Source organism: Caretta caretta, chromosome 13, assembly GCF_965140235.1.
Source record: "Caretta caretta isolate rCarCar2 chromosome 13, rCarCar1.hap1, whole genome shotgun sequence".
Lineage (NCBI taxonomy): Eukaryota > Metazoa > Chordata > Testudines > Cheloniidae > Caretta > Caretta caretta.
In genome coordinates, this window is record NC_134218.1 from 8,579,871 (window position 1) to 8,598,215 (window position 18,345).

Here is an 18,345-nt window from a genome sequence, read left to right on the forward strand (position 1 = left end):
TCTTCTTCAAAATGACCTTTATTCAAATTTACAGTTTAACATTTATGTCCACAAATCTGTACAGACTTCTCTGAAAAGCTAAATAGGATTGATTGTTATAGATGGGTATTGACTGTTATTAAATATTATAAAAATAAATCCATTTCACTAAATTATTTTTATTTGATATTTTCATGCAACATGGATAAGGCAAACACAGTGTGTAGATATTTAATCAATAGGAATACAGCAATTGAGTAACGCAAAAGAAAAGCAGCTTCGTAAAAGTATAGTCAAAGTATAAGCAAGTTTTAATTTTTTCATGCTACAAAACATACCAAAAATGAATTTTCTACGATAGAACCATTTAGATTTACATAAATTTAAATATTGCTTTATTATACAATTGACCCAAACTACAGGTGTGTTTTCAGAGAGGCAAAGTTACAGTATATTATCAAATTATGTAGTGTTTAGTCCACATATACTAAACAAACATGTTTATTTGTAACATTAAGATATATTGAGTACAGTGAACATGAGATGAAGACTACATTTATGAGGAAATACATCAGGCATATGTACTGTACAGATGGTTACAAATACACAGACTATTAGTATGTAAAAATCAGTGATCTGAAGTCTTTTATAACCATTCTAAATTTAGGAAAAATCCATGAAAAGAAAAAAGGAAAACCACCCCCACCCCCCGATTTCAAAGCGTGGAGGCAGAAGAAAATATACCTCAGAGCCTTCGCCTCTTAATTTATAGAGAATTTTAAACTGTGTTCAAATGGGAAACCATTGCTAATCATTTCTGTGGTTTTTCTACTTAATTTGGAGTATAATTCCCCTCCCTATATAATCTGGGCCCCAGGAATTACAAGGGTCCAATATCCCAAACAGTTGTCACAATCTACAGTATGGTGTATCGTCAAAATGACCAAGTTAGATGCTATGCAGTGGCTATAAACTTAGAGTTTCACTTCTGTTGGAATTTAAAATTTTACCAAAAGATTAATTTACCTTTTACTGAGAGTTCCATCCTGTCCCCTCCACTTAGTGTTTGGGTTTTTTAAAACATGTAGTGGTGGGACTTCCACTGTGGAGAATAACATTCAAAACATATCTGATAGACCCACATCCTTTTTGGGGGGGTTGGGGGAGGAAGGGTTCCTGTTTGAGTTTCAAAAAAGTGTTTAAATAACTCATTTGTTCTTTTTCAGATCATTTCTTCCTACAGTAGCTTTCAGTATATTTGTGATAACTACATTATTGCCATCTATGTATTTTTCTAGCAAGAGCCTGATGTCAAAAAATTGAGTCTACTGCATGCTCAAGCAGAAGAAAAGCTGTGTTTATAAGGATGAAAGTTCTAATTCAAATCATATGTCTCCAATAAGTATCAAGGTAGATACAAAGGAAAATGACAAGCCAAGATAACGTGTAACTTTTCCTCCCCACAAAAATAGTTGCTCGATTGTGAAAGTCACACTTCAAACATCTTTTATACCATGTATAGGCCTGAAGTGTGTTTAGCATCTATTGTGGTTTCTTTAAAAAAAAAAAAATTCTATGTAAATGTATGAACACATACTAACACACAATTATTTTACATACAGTCAGTGTTTAATCAAGTTATAAAAGTGACATTCTTTTTAAAAGGTGCAAAGTTTAGTTAATGTGTCTTAAGAAGTAAAACTATATAGGTGCGGTTTTTTCATTTAAAAAGAGACATTAATGTTTTTCGCTGAGACAAATAATCAAACTGTAACATTAGGTATCAGATGGCTAGTGAAATGTACGCTAGCCATGAGTAGCGAGGAAGCATTTTGTAAATACTTTTGATACAGCCTTAATAAGCCAAACAAAGAACAAAGAAAAAAGGGGAAAAAAGAAGTTTTTGGACTTTGCTTTAAAAGTAGGGAAAATGCCAAAGTAACAGATCTATGCAATGTAGGCAATAGTAATGGATAACATTTTGCTGGAGTCTTTTATTCTATAATGCAATTTGCTGGAGTCTTTTATTCTATAATGCAATTAAGTGTGCCTCCATAGCCTTTTTCAAATAAAAAACTGATTTTTGCATAATGGAAATATTTTTAGACCTACTGAACTTAGGCTGTGATTCAGAATTAAAAGATTTCCCACCTGTACATCTTATTTATAAATAGGATTTTTAAAAATCAGTTATAGCATTTTTTCATTCTAGTGCCTTTCTATTTATATGTATGTGTATTAAAGCAGCACTGTAACAATGAACAAACTTATGTATTTAGTTTAAACAAGATTTATTCATGAAACATTACAAATATGGCTTAAAACTTGAATCCCTTCACTGTTTTCACTGATACCTTTGTACAGTGCTCCTTATGTTAACATCTACGAGCAAGAAAATTGAAGGGGCTTAAAGTATGTGAAATATTAATCTTTTAGGTTTAATTTTACAAAAAAGCAGATCGAAAGTAGTTTAAGTTGCCATATGCATTAGTTATGCCTTATAAAAATCAGAATTGCCAATGTACTTAAATCAGGAGTAAATATTTTTTTCTCTAACTCACCAATATAAACAAGATCATCAAAACTAGCCTGGATGTCCAAGAGACTTGAAGGTCAACAAAGTTGATTGCTGAAAACAGGATACAGTGACATGAATTTATTTCAGAGTTGTGCCTTAACTGCCTTGAACCTTCACAGTTTACCTTCTTCACTGGAAAGATGAACAAAATGTAACTAAAATGTAACAAATATCTCCCATCTTTGGGTGCATAATTTCACATGAAAGAAATAGGTTGCTCTTGGATTTTGTTTATTTTTCATTTTTCTTCTGGCTGGTAAATGCACTTCAAAACCTAGTCTTTGGATGAAGTCACAATTACACATCCTCAAATGAATTTGGAAATCAGACTGATTCTTTCATGAATACGCAAAGAAATGCTGGTGTTTAATATCAGTAGTCTCTGAATTACTGTAAATTTATCAGCAACATAGCCAGTTTCTATTGGTTATTAAATTGACGGCTTTCATAAAAGAATGAGCAACTATTAAAATTGGTTTAATTTCTAAACCTAATTGTTTAAGCCCCCTCCCATTCTCAGAAATGTACCACTTTGACAATTAACTCCATACATTTATAGATACCGTCAATGGATTCGCAGTTCAAATCGTTCCAACATTATATGCTTTGACAACAAAAATAAATCCATTTTCTATGACTGCAAGTGGTTACAGAGATTATACCTAATACCATTTTTAAAATAACTTTAGTTATGCCACTTAGCTTTAAACGGATTGGGGGTTTGGTTTTTTTACAACATACAACCAGATGTTACCAGTAATGTTTCAGAACATGCACAAAAAACAAAATAAAAACACAAATAAGACCATCTGTGGATATATATTGAGTGCTTCCAAAGAAAAGTCAGTTTAGAAGCTTAAATAGTGCCTAAGATGCTTAAAGTAGTGCTGGAGACCCAAGCCTCCTAGTGGTAGCAAGCAATATCCTATATTTTTATCTTACGCTGTAACCACAACGTCCATGTTTCTACAAATCTCTCTGAAGCTTTCTGTATTTTAAGAGTAACGTTTTACTTTAGAAAAGCAGATGTTTGTTAATGCACCCTTCTCATCCCCCAACACACACGGTGTTATGTAATTGTCATCATAGGTATATAGTTTAAGTAATGCTCACAGTGCCCAAAGACAGAGAATTCAGAATAGCAGTTTTTCAAACTGCAGTAAGCCTAATTTTTTTTTCAATCTTTTAAATTACCGAATTGTACTGAGATAGACCAGGAGCGCCAATCTCTTCAGCTCTGCTTACCATTTGAAAACGTTGCATACATCTCTTCACAGGGAACGCTGACTCTGCCCGATTTGATCATGTTTGTACCGCACTAATTTACCATTGTTCCAAGTTCTGGACAGTTAGATTCTTTAATGCTGTACTAAGTGAAGTAACAAGGATATCACTGCTATTTTTTTCTCAGTTATATAATTAAAAGGGTGCTGTAAACCCTATTGGCTACAGCATACCTTTGACAGACCCAAAAAAGGACAAAAAAAGGCATCCAAAGTCCCTTTTAAAACTTAGAGAAAACATGATGATTTCAGATGAAAGCTTTATGGAAAGAATGTAATAGCATTTAAATATTTGGCAATCAAAATTAATTACAAATCCTTGATTGGTGAATGATACAATTTTCATTAAAATTTACTTTAGAAAAGCTGTTTTTTGCTATTAACAAAACCAGAATAACTGGCATAGATTGAAATTTAACAACTAGATGTCCAGATGAGATGGAGTGATGAGTTCAGAGATTTCAATATATATCTGGACAGTCTGAGAAATTTCTATCAAAGTATCCGCCTGAATATAACCAGTCTGACGTTCCAGTGTATGGGTTATTGCCTTGATGAAACCATCTGTGAAAAGCAAATGAAGTGGGTAAGGAAACATATATTAAAGGGAAAACATTTTTTTGCTTCTTTTACAAACAAGTGTAAAAAGGCACCTGAATTTTTCAATCTAACCTATTCTTTCCCGTTAGATATCTAGGGGGAAAAAATCGAGTTCTTAAGTTACGTTTAGCAAAGACCTTACTCCATCCTTGTTTATATACCTCTTTCTTCTTGACCTTACAGCACTGGTTTTATCATTCCTGTCCCAGTTCATCAAAGGGAACAAAATCTACACATCAACGTTCTTTATATTTTAAATTGGCAAGTCAGTTTTTGTCATAAAATGTTCTTCCTCTTAAACGTGTCCCCACACAGAGGAAAAACAGTTCTGTTCTGTATAGCTGCATTTTGTACTGCACATCAGTAGAAGCTCAAGTTTAAGCTGTTCTGTGTATTAACTGGTAGCAATAGTTGAAATCAATTGTATGTTCTCTAGAACAGTGGTTCTCAACCTGTGGTATGCGGAGCTCGGGGGGGTCCGCAGACTATGTTGAAGCAGTCCATCAAAGGTTGTCGTTACCAAGAACAGTGGTTTTCAACCTGTAGTCCAAGATTTCCGAAGGAGTCCGCACCGCCATTTGAACTTTTTTAGGGGTCTGCAAATGAATAGAGGTTGAGAACCACTGCTCTAGAGGAGATTTTCTAAGGTATGAATGGGAATTAGCCACCCATTTCCCACTGAGTTTCAGTGGGAGTTGGGTGCTTAACTACTCTTTCTGCCTTTGAGAATCTCCTCCTGTTGCTTCAGAATTTAATTTTATCTGCTTACTACAAAAACAAAACAAAAAATCATCATGTGCAAGAATAGCCCGGTTTCTTTTTCTGACATGCCTGTAAAGCAAGATTGTGAATCAGACCAATGTTATAACAGATACACTGTATTTCAAAATGCTTCTATTTTTAGTTGTAATTTTTGACAAGTGTTCTTTTACTGAACAAGAACAAGGTGGTGCTGCACTTTCAATAGTTAGGTAAATCATTTTCCAATCTGAAAAGTAATACCTTTCCACAACTAAGACTTGATTGCGGGTTAACAGTAGGAAAAGTAAATACCACTGAAATCTTTCAGTGCTTATGCCTGTTACTACACTAATACATGCCTAAATAGTGATAAACATAATCCAAATGTTCCTTTTCTTCCTTACATAGATGTATTCTTAACCTTCGCGATCAGCTTCTTTTCTGTGACCATATAAAATCGTGATTCTTTTTCAATTAAAGATTTTCCAGTGATTTTTGTTTAATATTTAAAAAGGTAACTGAAGTGTTTATGTATTACAAGGACATTAACAGGTTTCAGAGGAACAGCCGTGTTAGTCTGTATTCGCAAAAAGAAAAGGAGTACTTGTGGCACCTTAGAGACTAACCAATTTATTTGAGCATGAGCTTTCGTGAGCTACAGCTCACTTCATCAGATGTATAGCATGGAAACTGCAGCAGACTTTATATACACACAGAGAATATGAAACAATACCTCCTCCCACCCCACTGTCCTGCTGGTAATAGCTTATCTAAAGTGATCAACAGGTGGGCCATTTCCAGCACAAATCCAGGTTTTCTCACCCTCCACCCCCCCCCCCACAAATTCACTCTCCTGCTGGTGCTAGCCCATCCAAAGTGACAACTCTTTACATAATCAAGTCGGGCTATTTCCTGCATAGATCCAGGTTTTCTCACATCCCCCCCACCCCCATACACACACAAACTCACTCTCCTGCTGGTAATAGCTCATCTAAACTGACCACTCTCCAAGTTTAAATCCAAGTTAAACCAGAACATCTGGGGGGGGGGGTAGGAAAAAACAAGAGAAAACAGGCTACCTTGCATAATGACTTAGCCACTCCCAGTCTCTATTTAAGCCTAAATTAATAGTATCCAATTTGCAAATGAATTCCAATTCAGCAGTTTCTCGCTGGAGTCTGGATTTGAAGTTTTTTTGTTTTAAGATAGCGACCTTCATGTCTGTGATTGCGTGACCAGAGAGATTGAAGTGTTCTCCGACTGGTTTATGAATGTTATAATTCTTGACATCTGATTTGTGTCCATTTATTCTTTTACGTAGAGACTGTCCAGTTTGACCAATGTACATGGCAGAGGGGCATTGCTGGCACATGATGGCATATATCACATTGGTGGATGTGCAGGTGAACGAGCCTCTGATAGTGTGGCTGATGTTATTAGGCCCTGTGATGGTGTCCCCTGAATAGATATGTGGGCACAATTGGCAATGGGCTTTGTTGCAAGGATAAGTTCCTGGGTTAGTGGTTCTGTTGTGTGGTATGTGGTTGTTGGTGAGTATTTGCTTCAGGTTGCGGGGCTGTCTGTAGGCAAGGACTGGCCTGTCTCCCAAGACTTGTGAGAGTGTTGGGTCATCCTTTAGGATAGGTTGTAGATCCTTAATAATGCGTTGGAGGGGTTTTAGTTGGGGGCTGAAGGTGACTGCTAGTGGCGTTCTGTTATTTTCTTTGTTAGGCCTGTCCTGTAGTAGGTAACTTCTGGGAACTCTTCTGGCTCTATCAATCTGTTTCTTTACTTCTGCAGGTGGGTATTGTAGTTGTAAGAAAGCGTGACAGAGATCTTGTAGGTGTTTGTCTCTGTCTGAGGGGTTGGAGCAAATGCGGTTGTATCGCAGAGCTTGGCTGTAGACGATGGATCATGTGGTGTGGTCAGGGTGAAAGCTGGAGGCATGCAGGTAGGAATAGCGGTCAGTAGGTTTCCGGTTTAGGGTGGTGTTTATGTGGCCATTGTTTATTAGCACTGTAGTGTCCAGGAAGTGGATCTCTTGTGTGGACTGGACCAGGCTGAGGTTGGTGGTGGGATGGAAATTGTTGAAATCATGGTGGAATTCCTCAAGGGCTTCTTTTCCATGGGTCCAGATGATGAAGATGTCATCAATATAGCGCAAGTAGAGTAGGGGCTTTAGGGGACGAGAGCTGAGGAAGCGTTGTTCTAAATCAGCCATAAAAATGTTGGCATACTGTGGGGCCATGCGGGTACCCATAGCAGTGCCGCTGATCTGAAGGTATACATTGTCCCCAAATGTGAAATAGTTATGGGTAAGTCACAAAGTTCAGCCACCAGGTTAGCCGTGACATTATCGGGGATAGTGTTCTTGACGGCTGGATGGACTACAAGCCGTCAAGAACACTATCCCCGATAATGTCACGGCTAACCTGGTGGCTGAACTTTGTGACTTTGTCCTTACCCATAACTATTTCACATTTGGGGACAATGTATACCTTCAGATCAGCGGCACTGCTATGGGTACCCGCATGGCCCCACAGTATGCCAACATTTTTATGGCTGATTTAGAACAACGCTTCCTCAGCTCTCGTCCCCTAAAGCTCCTACTCTACTTGCGCTATATTGATGACATCTTCATCATCTGGACCCATGGAAAAGAAGCCCTTGAGGAATTCCACCATGATTTCAACAATTTCCATCCCACCACCAACCTCAGCCTGGTCCAGTCCACACAAGAGATCCACTTCCTGGACACTACAGTGCTAATAAACAATGGCCACATAAACACCACCCTATACCGGAAACCTACTGACCGCTATTCCTACCTGCATGCCTCCAGCTTTCACCCTGACCACACCACACGATCCATCGTCTACAGCCAAGCTCTGCGATACAACCGCATTTGCTCCAACCCCTCAGACAGAGACAAACACCTACAAGATCTCTGTCACGCTTTCTTACAACTACAATACCCACCTGCAGAAGTAAAGAAACAGATTGATAGAGCCAGAAGAGTTCCCAGAAGTTACCTACTACAGGACAGGCCTAACAAAGAAAATAACAGAACGCCACTAGCGGTCACCTTCAGCCCCCAACTAAAACCCCTCCAACGCATTATTAAGGATCTACAACCTATCCTGAAGGATGACCCAACACTCTCACAAGTCTTGGGAGACAGGCCAGTCCTTGCCTACAGACAGCCTCGCAACCTGAAGCAAATACTCACCAACAACCACATACCACACAACAGAACCACTAACCCAGGAACCTACCCTTGCAACAAAGCCCGTTGCCAATTGTGCCCACATATCTATTCAGGGGACACCATCACAGGGCCTAATAACATCAGCCACACTATCAGAGGCTCGTTCACCTGCACATCCACCAATGTGATATATGCCATCATGTGCCAGCAATGCCCCTCTGCCATGTACATTGGTCAAACTGGACAGTCTCTACGTAAAAGAATAAATGGACACAAATCAGATGTCAAGAATTATAACATTCATAAACCAGTCGGAGAACACTTCAATCTCTCTGGTCACGCAATCACAGACATGAAGGTCGCTATCTTAAAACAAAAAAACTTCAAATCCAGACTCCAGCGAGAAACTGCTGAATTGGAATTCATTTGCAAATTGGATACTATTAATTTAGGCTTAAATAGAGACTGGGAGTGGCTAAGTCATTATGCAAGGTAGCCTGTTTTCTCTTGTTTTTTCCTACCCCCCCCCCCCAGATGTTCTGGTTTAACTTGGATTTAAACTTGGAGAGTGGTCAGTTTAGATGAGCTATTACCAGCAGGAGAGTGAGTTTGTGTGTGTATGGGGGTGGGGGGGATGTGAGAAAACCTGGATCTATGCAGGAAATAGCCCGACTTGATTATGTAAAGAGTTGTCACTTTGGATGGGCTAGCACCAGCAGGAGAGTGAATTTGTGGGGGGGGGTGGAGGGTGAGAAAACCTGGATTTGTGCTGGAAATGGCCCACCTGTTGATCACTTTAGATAAGCTATTACCAGCAGGACAGTGGGGTGGGAGGAGGTATTGTTTCATATTCTCTGTGTGTATATAAAGTCTGCTGCAGTTTCCACGGTATACATCTGATGAAGTGAGCTGTAGCTCACGAAAGCTCATGCTCAAATAAATTGGTTAGTCTCTAAGGTGCCACAAGTACTCCTTTTCTTTTTGCGAAGGACATTAACAGTGTGAATTCACGAGTTGGAGCCAGGAGATCTCCATTCCGTTCCCAAGGACACCACAGACTCACTGTGTGACCTTCAGCAAGTTACTTAACCTCTCTGAGCCCTGCTTACCCCACCTTTATAAAACACTTTAAAGTTACCTAGGGATGAACACTGCTTCAGGAGTTTAAAAGAATTGTATTAGTATTTCTTAGGATTTGGTTATTTTAAGAGATAACCATTTGGGTTACATGTTCTTTAAAGCAATTTGTTTCCCCGTAACAATCTGCACCATTGGGTGATGTGTTGGACGCCATTTGGTTGGCCCCTTCTATCCTTGAGATGGCTGCTTTTTTTGGTGCTGGCAGTACTACACAGGGAAATATCCACTGAAGGCCACCTTCCACAAGAATAAAAGGAGGACTTGTGGCACCTTAGAGACTAACCAATTTATTTTTAACCAATTTAGTCTCTAAGGTGCCACAAGTCCTCCTTTTCTTTTTGCGAATACAGACTAACACGGCTGTTCCTCTGAAACCTTCCACAAGAATCTCCCTCTCTTAAAACAACTACTTTGGGATACTCCCAAGGTTTTATTTGTCCTGTAGTAAAAAGGCCAACCCCTGGAGGCAAAATACTTCGGCACTCCCTTGGTGTTCCTACTACAAGTTTCAGCCTCAACTTATTTACAGCAGTATGGGTACTTTGGGATGAAATAATCTACAATTTTGGCTTCATGTTGCATTTTTCAAATGTTCCTTCCCCACAAGGGCTTTAAATGACACTATAAAATTGTTCCATAGTGCAAAGAGGAATCAAACAGTAAAAACAAACTGTTCGCTAACCTTAACTACATGCCCAACTTTCTTCCCCACCTCTAAAAGTTACCTTGTCCTCCATTCCACTTCATCTTTTGCACGTTCCTTACGAGTGGCTCTTTGTTTCTCTTCTAGTCTCTCTTTTTCTTTACTAGCCAGGTCTAATAAACATTTAAATAGGAATTGGTTACATTGCAAAATAAAAGACAAAAAGAACAAAACATGGGAAAGGCTGGAGAGAAATAAAATTGAATTCACTTTAAGCACAGGAAAGCATTTGTTGTACACATTCTCTTTAAACCAAAACAGCCACCCCTTCTAGGCAGCAGCACACCAGAGGAGTGGATGATCCAAGCAAACATACTGGGAATCCTAAACTTGGTATTTCATTTGTCAGAAGGACTGTACTGGATGGGGTAAGGACTCAAAGTGGATACAGTCGGAAGCAGTACAGGATGCTTTCTTGTTATTCCACCCTACATATTTTTCCAAGCAAACTCCAGAGCAACAAAATCTTTCTGACCCGTTTCCCAATATGTGCTTCCAATTGTTCTGTAACATAGGATATCCGTATTCAGAATCGACCTTGGCCTCTTACACAGCCAGACTCTGCTGGCAAGAACAGTCATGTACATTGTTCTGGAGGGAGTAACATTCATGATCGATCACACTGTGGTGATAAAGAAAAAGTTACCCTGGAAATACAGTTATTGCCCAGAATTAAGAAGTGGGTAAAAACCTGAGGACAGCCACCTCACCCCAAACCAGTTCTCTTCCATCTTCCCTATGGTCAGGGAAGTGGATGGGTGTCAAGAGACAGAATTAACAAATACCAAATCTCTAGCAAACACACGTACCCAGCTCTCCATTTTCCATGCCTCTGATATCTGGACGTAGACGACAATCAGTGGGAGCTAAAACTGCTTCCATGCCCGTTTCCAGCTCATTGAGACTCACAGCAAAACTGGTGAAATTGTACATCTTAAGGCAGAATAAAGATATAGTATATAGTAAAGTTTTGGTTTTTTTTAAAAATCAGTGACATTTGATTCCCTTTCCTGGGCTGTCACAATGCGATTTTCAAAAGCACTTATTGAACCAAATCTGCTCTCACTGACTGTAGTAAGAGCAGGGTTGGCTAATGCTGAGCACTTTTGAAAATACCACTTTTAATTGTGCTGTGGACTCTGGCAAATAAAAACATGATACTGCAGTGACTGAAGAGTCCTTGCTACAGAGGATCAAGAAAGCTTGTTGCTCATAGGTTCTCTGATTCTGAGCTGTCTCAAGGGGTTATCGTTTTTATAATTTATTGAAAAGGACACACAAAACAGACATGTTCTCTAAAAAAAACTGGCCTATTTTCCCCTGATATCAAAGGATGACACTCTGGGCGTTTTTCAAATCTACCTATAAGTAGGGCCCTACCAAATTCTCAGCCATAAAGAACATGTCATGGGCCATGAAATCTGGTCTTTTGTATGCTTTTACCCTACACTACAGGGATTTCATGGGGGAGACCAGTGTTTTTCAAATTGGGAGTCTTGACCCAAAAGGGAATTGCAGGGAGGGTCACAGAATTATTTTAGGGGGGGGTCGTGGTATTGCCACTCTTACTTCTGCGCTGCCTTCAGAGCTGGGCGGCTGGAGAGTGGCTGCTGCTGCTGACTGAGGGTAGTACCGCAACCCTCCCTGCTAACCCTGCAACCCTCCTCCCCACAACTCGTTTTTGGGTCAGGATTCCTACAATCACAACTCCCTGAAATTTCAGATTTAAATAGCTGAAATCATAAAACTTATGATTTTTAAAATCTTATGATTGTGAAATTAATCAAAAACGGACCGTGAATTGGGTAGGGCCCTACCTATAAGATTACCATGTATCTAAAATGAGTTACCCTTGTCCAGTATGATAATGTTCTTGGCCAAGCCACTATGACCAGAGAGTTCTAATTTATTGAACTAGTCACCTGTGATGAGTTTGGTGGTCTAGAATTTATTCTCCAAAGCAGCTTACTGCCTGGTATGACTTGCACAGTCTCTTGGATCTCTGGCATATCATCAGCCTCATCGTTCCCAGCATCTTCGCTCTGAAACGAAAACACAATAATTGATAGTGGAATAGAGGGAAATGACATACAGCTCTTCTGCCTAGAGTTCTCTGGAGAGGACATTAAAAATCCTATCGAATTCAAGACATTCCATTATTTCACCCCACCTGTATCTCTGCTCTCCTTTCCTCCTCCTCCTTCTCATTTATGCTCTTCTTCATCCTCCATACTTCATGCCTTCTTCCACACTACCTACGTTTGGAACAACTCCTAGTTTCTATCTAGAAAAAGCACCTTCTGTCATCATTCATGTCTTCCAGAAATCTTTTCTTTCTTGTTTACTTCACCCTCCCTTTTCTTGACTCATATCCTATTTTTCCTGTCTTCGATCAGTAGCTCTTCTGCTGTGGTAATGCGTTGATACCTATATCCACACTATACACCACTTTCGGCAGCATGTAGGGTATGTGTAGCTACAGGCCACAGTGATAAACAAACTTCCTTCACACCACGGTGTGTAGCTACATGTGTCAGTGAAAGGCTCCAGCACAGGCGAGAGCGGTGGGGGGGGGGGGGGGGGGGGAGGAAGGCAGGGAGATGCACCTAGGGTGACCAGATGTCCTGATTTTATAGGGACAGTCCTGATATTTGGGACTTTTTCTTACATAGGTGCCTATTACCCCCCACCCTCTGTCCTGATTTTTCACACTTGCTATCTGGTCACCCTAGAGGCAGCAAAGCTTCAGCAGCTACCACCTACCAGAACCTTTCACCACAGTGAGGAAAACTCTGGCAGCAGGAAGGCAGCAGCTGCCACAGTTCTTCCCTACAGTGTGGAAAGGCTCCAGCAGCAGGGAATTGGCAGAGCCCTTCCTCACACAAGAGCCTTTTCCTGCAGCAGGGAAAGGCTCCAGCCGCTGGGAGGCAGCAGGAATATGTCTACACTTGCTATTTAAAGCGCAAAATGTCCCTTTTTTCCGCTAAACCTGTGGGAGCGTCTACACTTGTTAATGACTTTTTGTGACTTGTTAATGACTTGTTAATGACTTTCAGAAGTTTCACTGCAAAAAGAAAATCACCTTCACAAGAGGCTCTTTCCGCTGTTCTTTTTGTGCTGTTGTGAAAGTGAAGACACATTCTACCCGTTTAAACGCCTTTTGGCCTCCAGAGGATATCCCACAATTCCAAAAGTGACCACTCTGGCCAGCATCTCCGCTGCTCTGACGCCAGGTAAACTGACATCCACCCCACCACCTGTGAGCCCCAGGAAGTTTGAAATTCCCTTTCCTGTTGCGAGTGCTCATCTGCCCAGGTGACCATGGCTGCTCCACATAGCAAACAATCCCCTGCTTGGAGCAATGCCGAGCTACTGGACCTGATCAGTGTTTGGGGAAAGGAGGCCGTGCCATGCCAGCTGCGTTCCAGCCATAGGAATTTCCATACCTAGGAGCAGACTGCACGCAGCTTGCAGGAGAAGGGGCACAACAGGGACACCCTGCAGTGCAGAGCGAAGGTGAAGGAGCTGAGGAACGCATACCACAAGGCAAGGAAGGCAAACTGTCAGTCTGGTGCTGCACCCCAAAGCTGCTGTTTTTACAGTGAGTTGGATGCAATCCTAAGTGGTGACCCCACCTCCATTGCAAAGAGCCCACTGGATACTTCTTAATGTCTGGAGTCAGTGGAAAGTGGCCCTAGCCACGAGGAGGAGGTCCCAGATGAAGAGGCAGCGGCTGAGGAAACTGTGGAGCCCGTTGCTGCATGCACTCAGGACCCCTTCTCCGCTATGTGACTAAAAACAGCAGTGTAGACAGGATGACATGGCCTGGGCGAAGAGAGAACCATGCAGGGCATGTACCTGGGTACATACCCAAACCCTCAGGCATGTTTGTACTCTATTTACCTAAGCCGGGCCTCACCATCTACATTAAATCCACGCAGGGGGGCTACCTGAGTACATACTGTACATGCCACCAAAAGAAGCGCGCCATGTAGATATAGCCTTACACTGTTATGTAAAGTGCTACATACATTGGCAGCACTAGGTAAGCAATAAGTCATAAGACATCTGTACTCCTGAATCTTGTGTAGTCACATACCAGATTCTGAGGGCTGGTTAGCAAGCTGATATGCTCATGTTCCTTAGGCTTCAGTGAAGCACACCAAGCACATAATTTCAAGAGTCAAACATTTTAGATCCTCTGATTGCTTCTTTACCTAAATCAATCCAAAATAAGCCATCATTTTACACCAGGACTCATGCCCCAGTACAGTGCAATACTGGTTCTTTCTGCCATCTTTGCTGGCTGCCTAGAGGTCATTAAAGATTTCATGATGCTTTTACAAAAAGGTTGAGAACTTTTCCAGGATTCTGACCAACATTCCCACTCTCCACACTAGTAAAATAGGTACTGCTGAGGTGCATATAGCTGTCGCATATGCCTACACAGCCACTGCACTACCAGTATGAAACTGATTGAAGGGGTCCCTTCATCTCTTATGATCTACAAAGAGGTGGTAAAAAAAATTAATACCAGTACCTTATTCCAGCAGAATTAAGGAACCTAATTTCAGATATTCTAGGAACAAAATGTAACAGTTCCCCTCAGGACGAGATTAGACAGACTGAAAAAAGAACCAGTCTTCACGAAGTGTAAAATACAGCAGAAAAGAAAAATTTTCTTAGTCTAAAGTGAAGCCGGAGCATCAGTTTTTCAATTGTTAAAACACAGGGTGTACTGTATGTGCTGCTTGTGCATAAGCCCTACCAAATCTGGTAGCTTGGTGGCTCCCAACAGTGACGATCCTTAAAGGATCCTTTCCTTTGGAGAAGGTGACATTGCATGGAATTTTGTTTCATTACCATAATACACTTTTTTTTTTTTTAAAAGCGAGAGTAAAATACAGAAAGACAGGTTGTTTCCCCCTTCCTTTGTCCAGATATTTTATTTTTTCCATTTAAAATTGGAAATGGTATGATTGCAGGTTCCGGGAAACCACCAATCAGACAGACCTCATCTGCTGGCCAAACTGGAATTCAAATGCTCTACTGCCTTATAACATGAGAGAGGGGATAAGTTTGTGCTGTCAGAGGTAGTGCCATTATTTCAGTGTCCAACACTTGGAAATTGGAAACAGAGGAAATGCAAGAGGTATTTCAGAATCACTACAGTGAACTTTGGTACTACTGCTTAATGCTTTACTCTCAAGACATACAGAGGACAAAGACATTCAGGAATGGTATTATAAATTTTCACCCATTTTAAAAACTGTACGTAAGCCTCACAAGCCACCAGCGACAGTCAACCAAAAATTTACTGCCAAGAAGAATCTGGCTACAAAAAATGTAACATTACAGCACTGCATCTTTCACACAATATGAGTGAAATTCACACTCCCAGGGTGAAGTCTGAATAAATGGGCTTTGCAATCTGAGGTGAGGAAATACTCTTCCTCCCAAACCTGAAAACAGGATGTGTGCAATTTAACCACAGTCTCTGCCACCACCATCTTTTAGCCATAGATGTAGCTCTCTCAGTGTGACTTGCCCCAGATACGGTCTGTATCCAGTAGATTTGCACAAGCCATTGATCATTTGGTCACCCTCCCTGCCATTCCTCCCCTGGCCCACCTTCAACCCTGCAACTCTGAACTCTCACTTCTTGCCACCAATCCCCTCTATAGGTGAATCACTGTGAATTGGGCCTTCCACAGTTAAATTGCAGAGAGGTCAAAAGGATTTCATCCCTGAGAGACTACCTGAAAAATAATAATGACCATCAATAGGGAAGTCCAATACATTGACAACCTAGCTGAAAATGTCACACAATTAAAAAAAGAAACAAGATATTGGGATAAGATAGATGATGTACATATATTTAATCCAATAATGTCCTGTTTGGCTTGGTATGCTTTGTTTGTGGAATAGATGAGTAGTACTGTATTCTGAATTCAAATCAAGCTCAAGCTTACTTTTCAAGCTTCCTCTCAAAAAAATAAATCCTTGTGAATGCTTTCCATTGGCTTCCTGTTAGGCAACTCCCCTTCTAAATGCAACTTCGTCAGAAAGGGAAGATTAATTTGATTTTTTAAAAAGCTTATAGCCCTCATTTTTAAGCTCTTCTCTGCAACATGAACCCTAAAGGCTCAAAACACTGAAGGGAAATAAAAAGCCAAACTTTTAAAATCTCATATTTTTAAGACAGTCACATGATTTTTCGTGTACATTTTTAAATGCCTAAGGTTGGCAATACTGCCATTTTCCTTACTAACAGACAGCAAGATGTAACCCAATCTCTGTAACAGTAGTCACCAAATATCAACCCCAACCTCCATGACCAATCCCTGTGAGATGCTGAATGCCCTCAACTTTCACTGAAGTCAATGGGAGTTCAGAGCACTCATCAGTTCCTGGTATCAGGGCCCTAGCTATGAAAAATATCCACTATTATAGCTATCAGTTCACCACAACCACATCAACAGATGTTCCTCTAACAAGTAATTTTTCCATTTCTGAAGATGCTTCCTTCAAATGGGAGAGAAACAGCAACACCAGCTCTCTCCTGAACAATTATACTAAAACCTTACCGGTTTCATTTTCTTCTGGTCACCACCTCTCTTTTCATTCTTTTTAGAAGTATCATATGTGGCAGGATTGATACACCACAAGCATTCTGTCCATTTGCCATAGATCACAGAGAGCTTCTTCTTGCTATTTATAGAGAAAAGGAGACTTATTTTTGCTGCCCAATTTCTATAACTTCCTAGCCTAAATTAAAATCAGCATGATATACTGGTAATCCAGATTATATTCAGGTTTTCTGGTTTCTTTTTTTCCCTGATTACTACAAACTTCTGGGAAGCCATTTTATCAGAACCATTTATAAATGCAAAGATGAATATTTCAGTTTATCCCAACATTTATGGTATTCAGTCCTGTGCTTTGAATGCTCCCTCACTATTTAGCCATCAGCTGTGTGCTTGTTAAATGGATTATAGAAGCAATGAAGCTGATATTGTAGTGTATAAAGACCAAGAGCTATATAACAGGTTGCATTTGGGGAATACACCTGTTAGCATTTTTTGGTAAATATTTTAAAATGAAGACTAGAAGTCCAAGGAAAGGACACAGTTAGCAATTATCTTATTCTCTATGTTTTCTCTGGATACCTCTCCTTTAAATCCAGATTGCTGCACTTAAGTCCAAGGTGCAAATGGCACTAAAGCTTTGCTAATAGCGAATGAAATGCTCACTCTAAAACTTGTAAGTGTAATACTGACCCAGAAAATAGAAATGAATGAGAATGGGAGGACTCTGTAGGAATGTAAAAATTTAGCAGTCACGTTGAGCATGTGTCAGTCCAACAAGCTAGCACTATACAGAAAGTACTAGGTGCCCATATAGTATAAGACAGACAGACAGACAGACTTTCCACTTACTTTTTGTCCTGAACGTGACCCTCTACTCTGTGAAGCTCTTTCCCAAACAGTCCACATGGTTTAAAATTAAGGATACATTTATCTCCAGTACTGCAAAGGGAACAAGCGTGCCATTTAGAAAGCCAGCACCTAAATGTCTGAAGTGCAGTGTTCACTAATGTATTTACTTTGCTAAAACGAAACTAACACTATTTAATGAAATCACTTAGACCTGTGTTTAATATTAGAAATCGGGTAGTAAAAGCCACTGGATTATTGGAAGTCCTTGTTGCTCTTTTTTATTCTAAGACAGGCATAAACGGTAACACCGAGAGCTTGTTAAAACCAAATGAAGACTTTAATGGGTGATTTCTGCATAAAGTGTGCATATAAAACTCACTGGAGTCATTGGGAGTTAAAAGGAAAAGGAATATAGGACTGTCCCCTACCCAGGGTATTTCTTATTATATCACTATCAATACCTTTATGGTGAGCTAATCACATGAAGTTGACAAAGCTGCTAAAGGTAGCTCACACTGTAAACGTGCACTCAAATGCTACTGCCAAACTACGTTACAGCCAGACGTCAAGCCAGGATTCCTGGACTAAATTCAGAAAACTGAAATAAGCGTGCCCATTATTGACTAGTGTGATGGTGATTTATGCTGTGTTGCACATTACACATAATTCACTGC

At 40.2% G+C, this 18,345-nt stretch overlaps 1 protein-coding gene across 6 annotated transcripts in view; it reads right to left on the reverse strand.

The window, feature by feature from the left end:
• Nucleotides 1–18,345, reverse strand: part of OSBPL2 (oxysterol binding protein like 2) — a 56,541-nt gene continuing 38,196 nt past the window's right edge. For all 6 annotated transcript variants that reach the window (XM_075118711.1, XM_075118708.1, XM_075118710.1 and 3 more), the window contains 6 exons: nucleotides 17,672–17,761; nucleotides 16,820–16,943; nucleotides 12,155–12,274; nucleotides 11,042–11,165; nucleotides 10,255–10,345; nucleotides 1–4,404 (listed from right to left, as the gene is read on the reverse strand). In XM_075118711.1, the coding sequence (XP_074974812.1) occupies nucleotides 4,302–4,404; nucleotides 10,255–10,345; nucleotides 11,042–11,165; nucleotides 12,155–12,274; nucleotides 16,820–16,943; nucleotides 17,672–17,761 (652 nt within the window). In that variant the 3' untranslated portion in view covers nucleotides 1–4,301. The remainder of the gene's footprint in view (nucleotides 4,405–10,254; nucleotides 10,346–11,041; nucleotides 11,166–12,154; nucleotides 12,275–16,819; nucleotides 16,944–17,671; nucleotides 17,762–18,345) is intronic.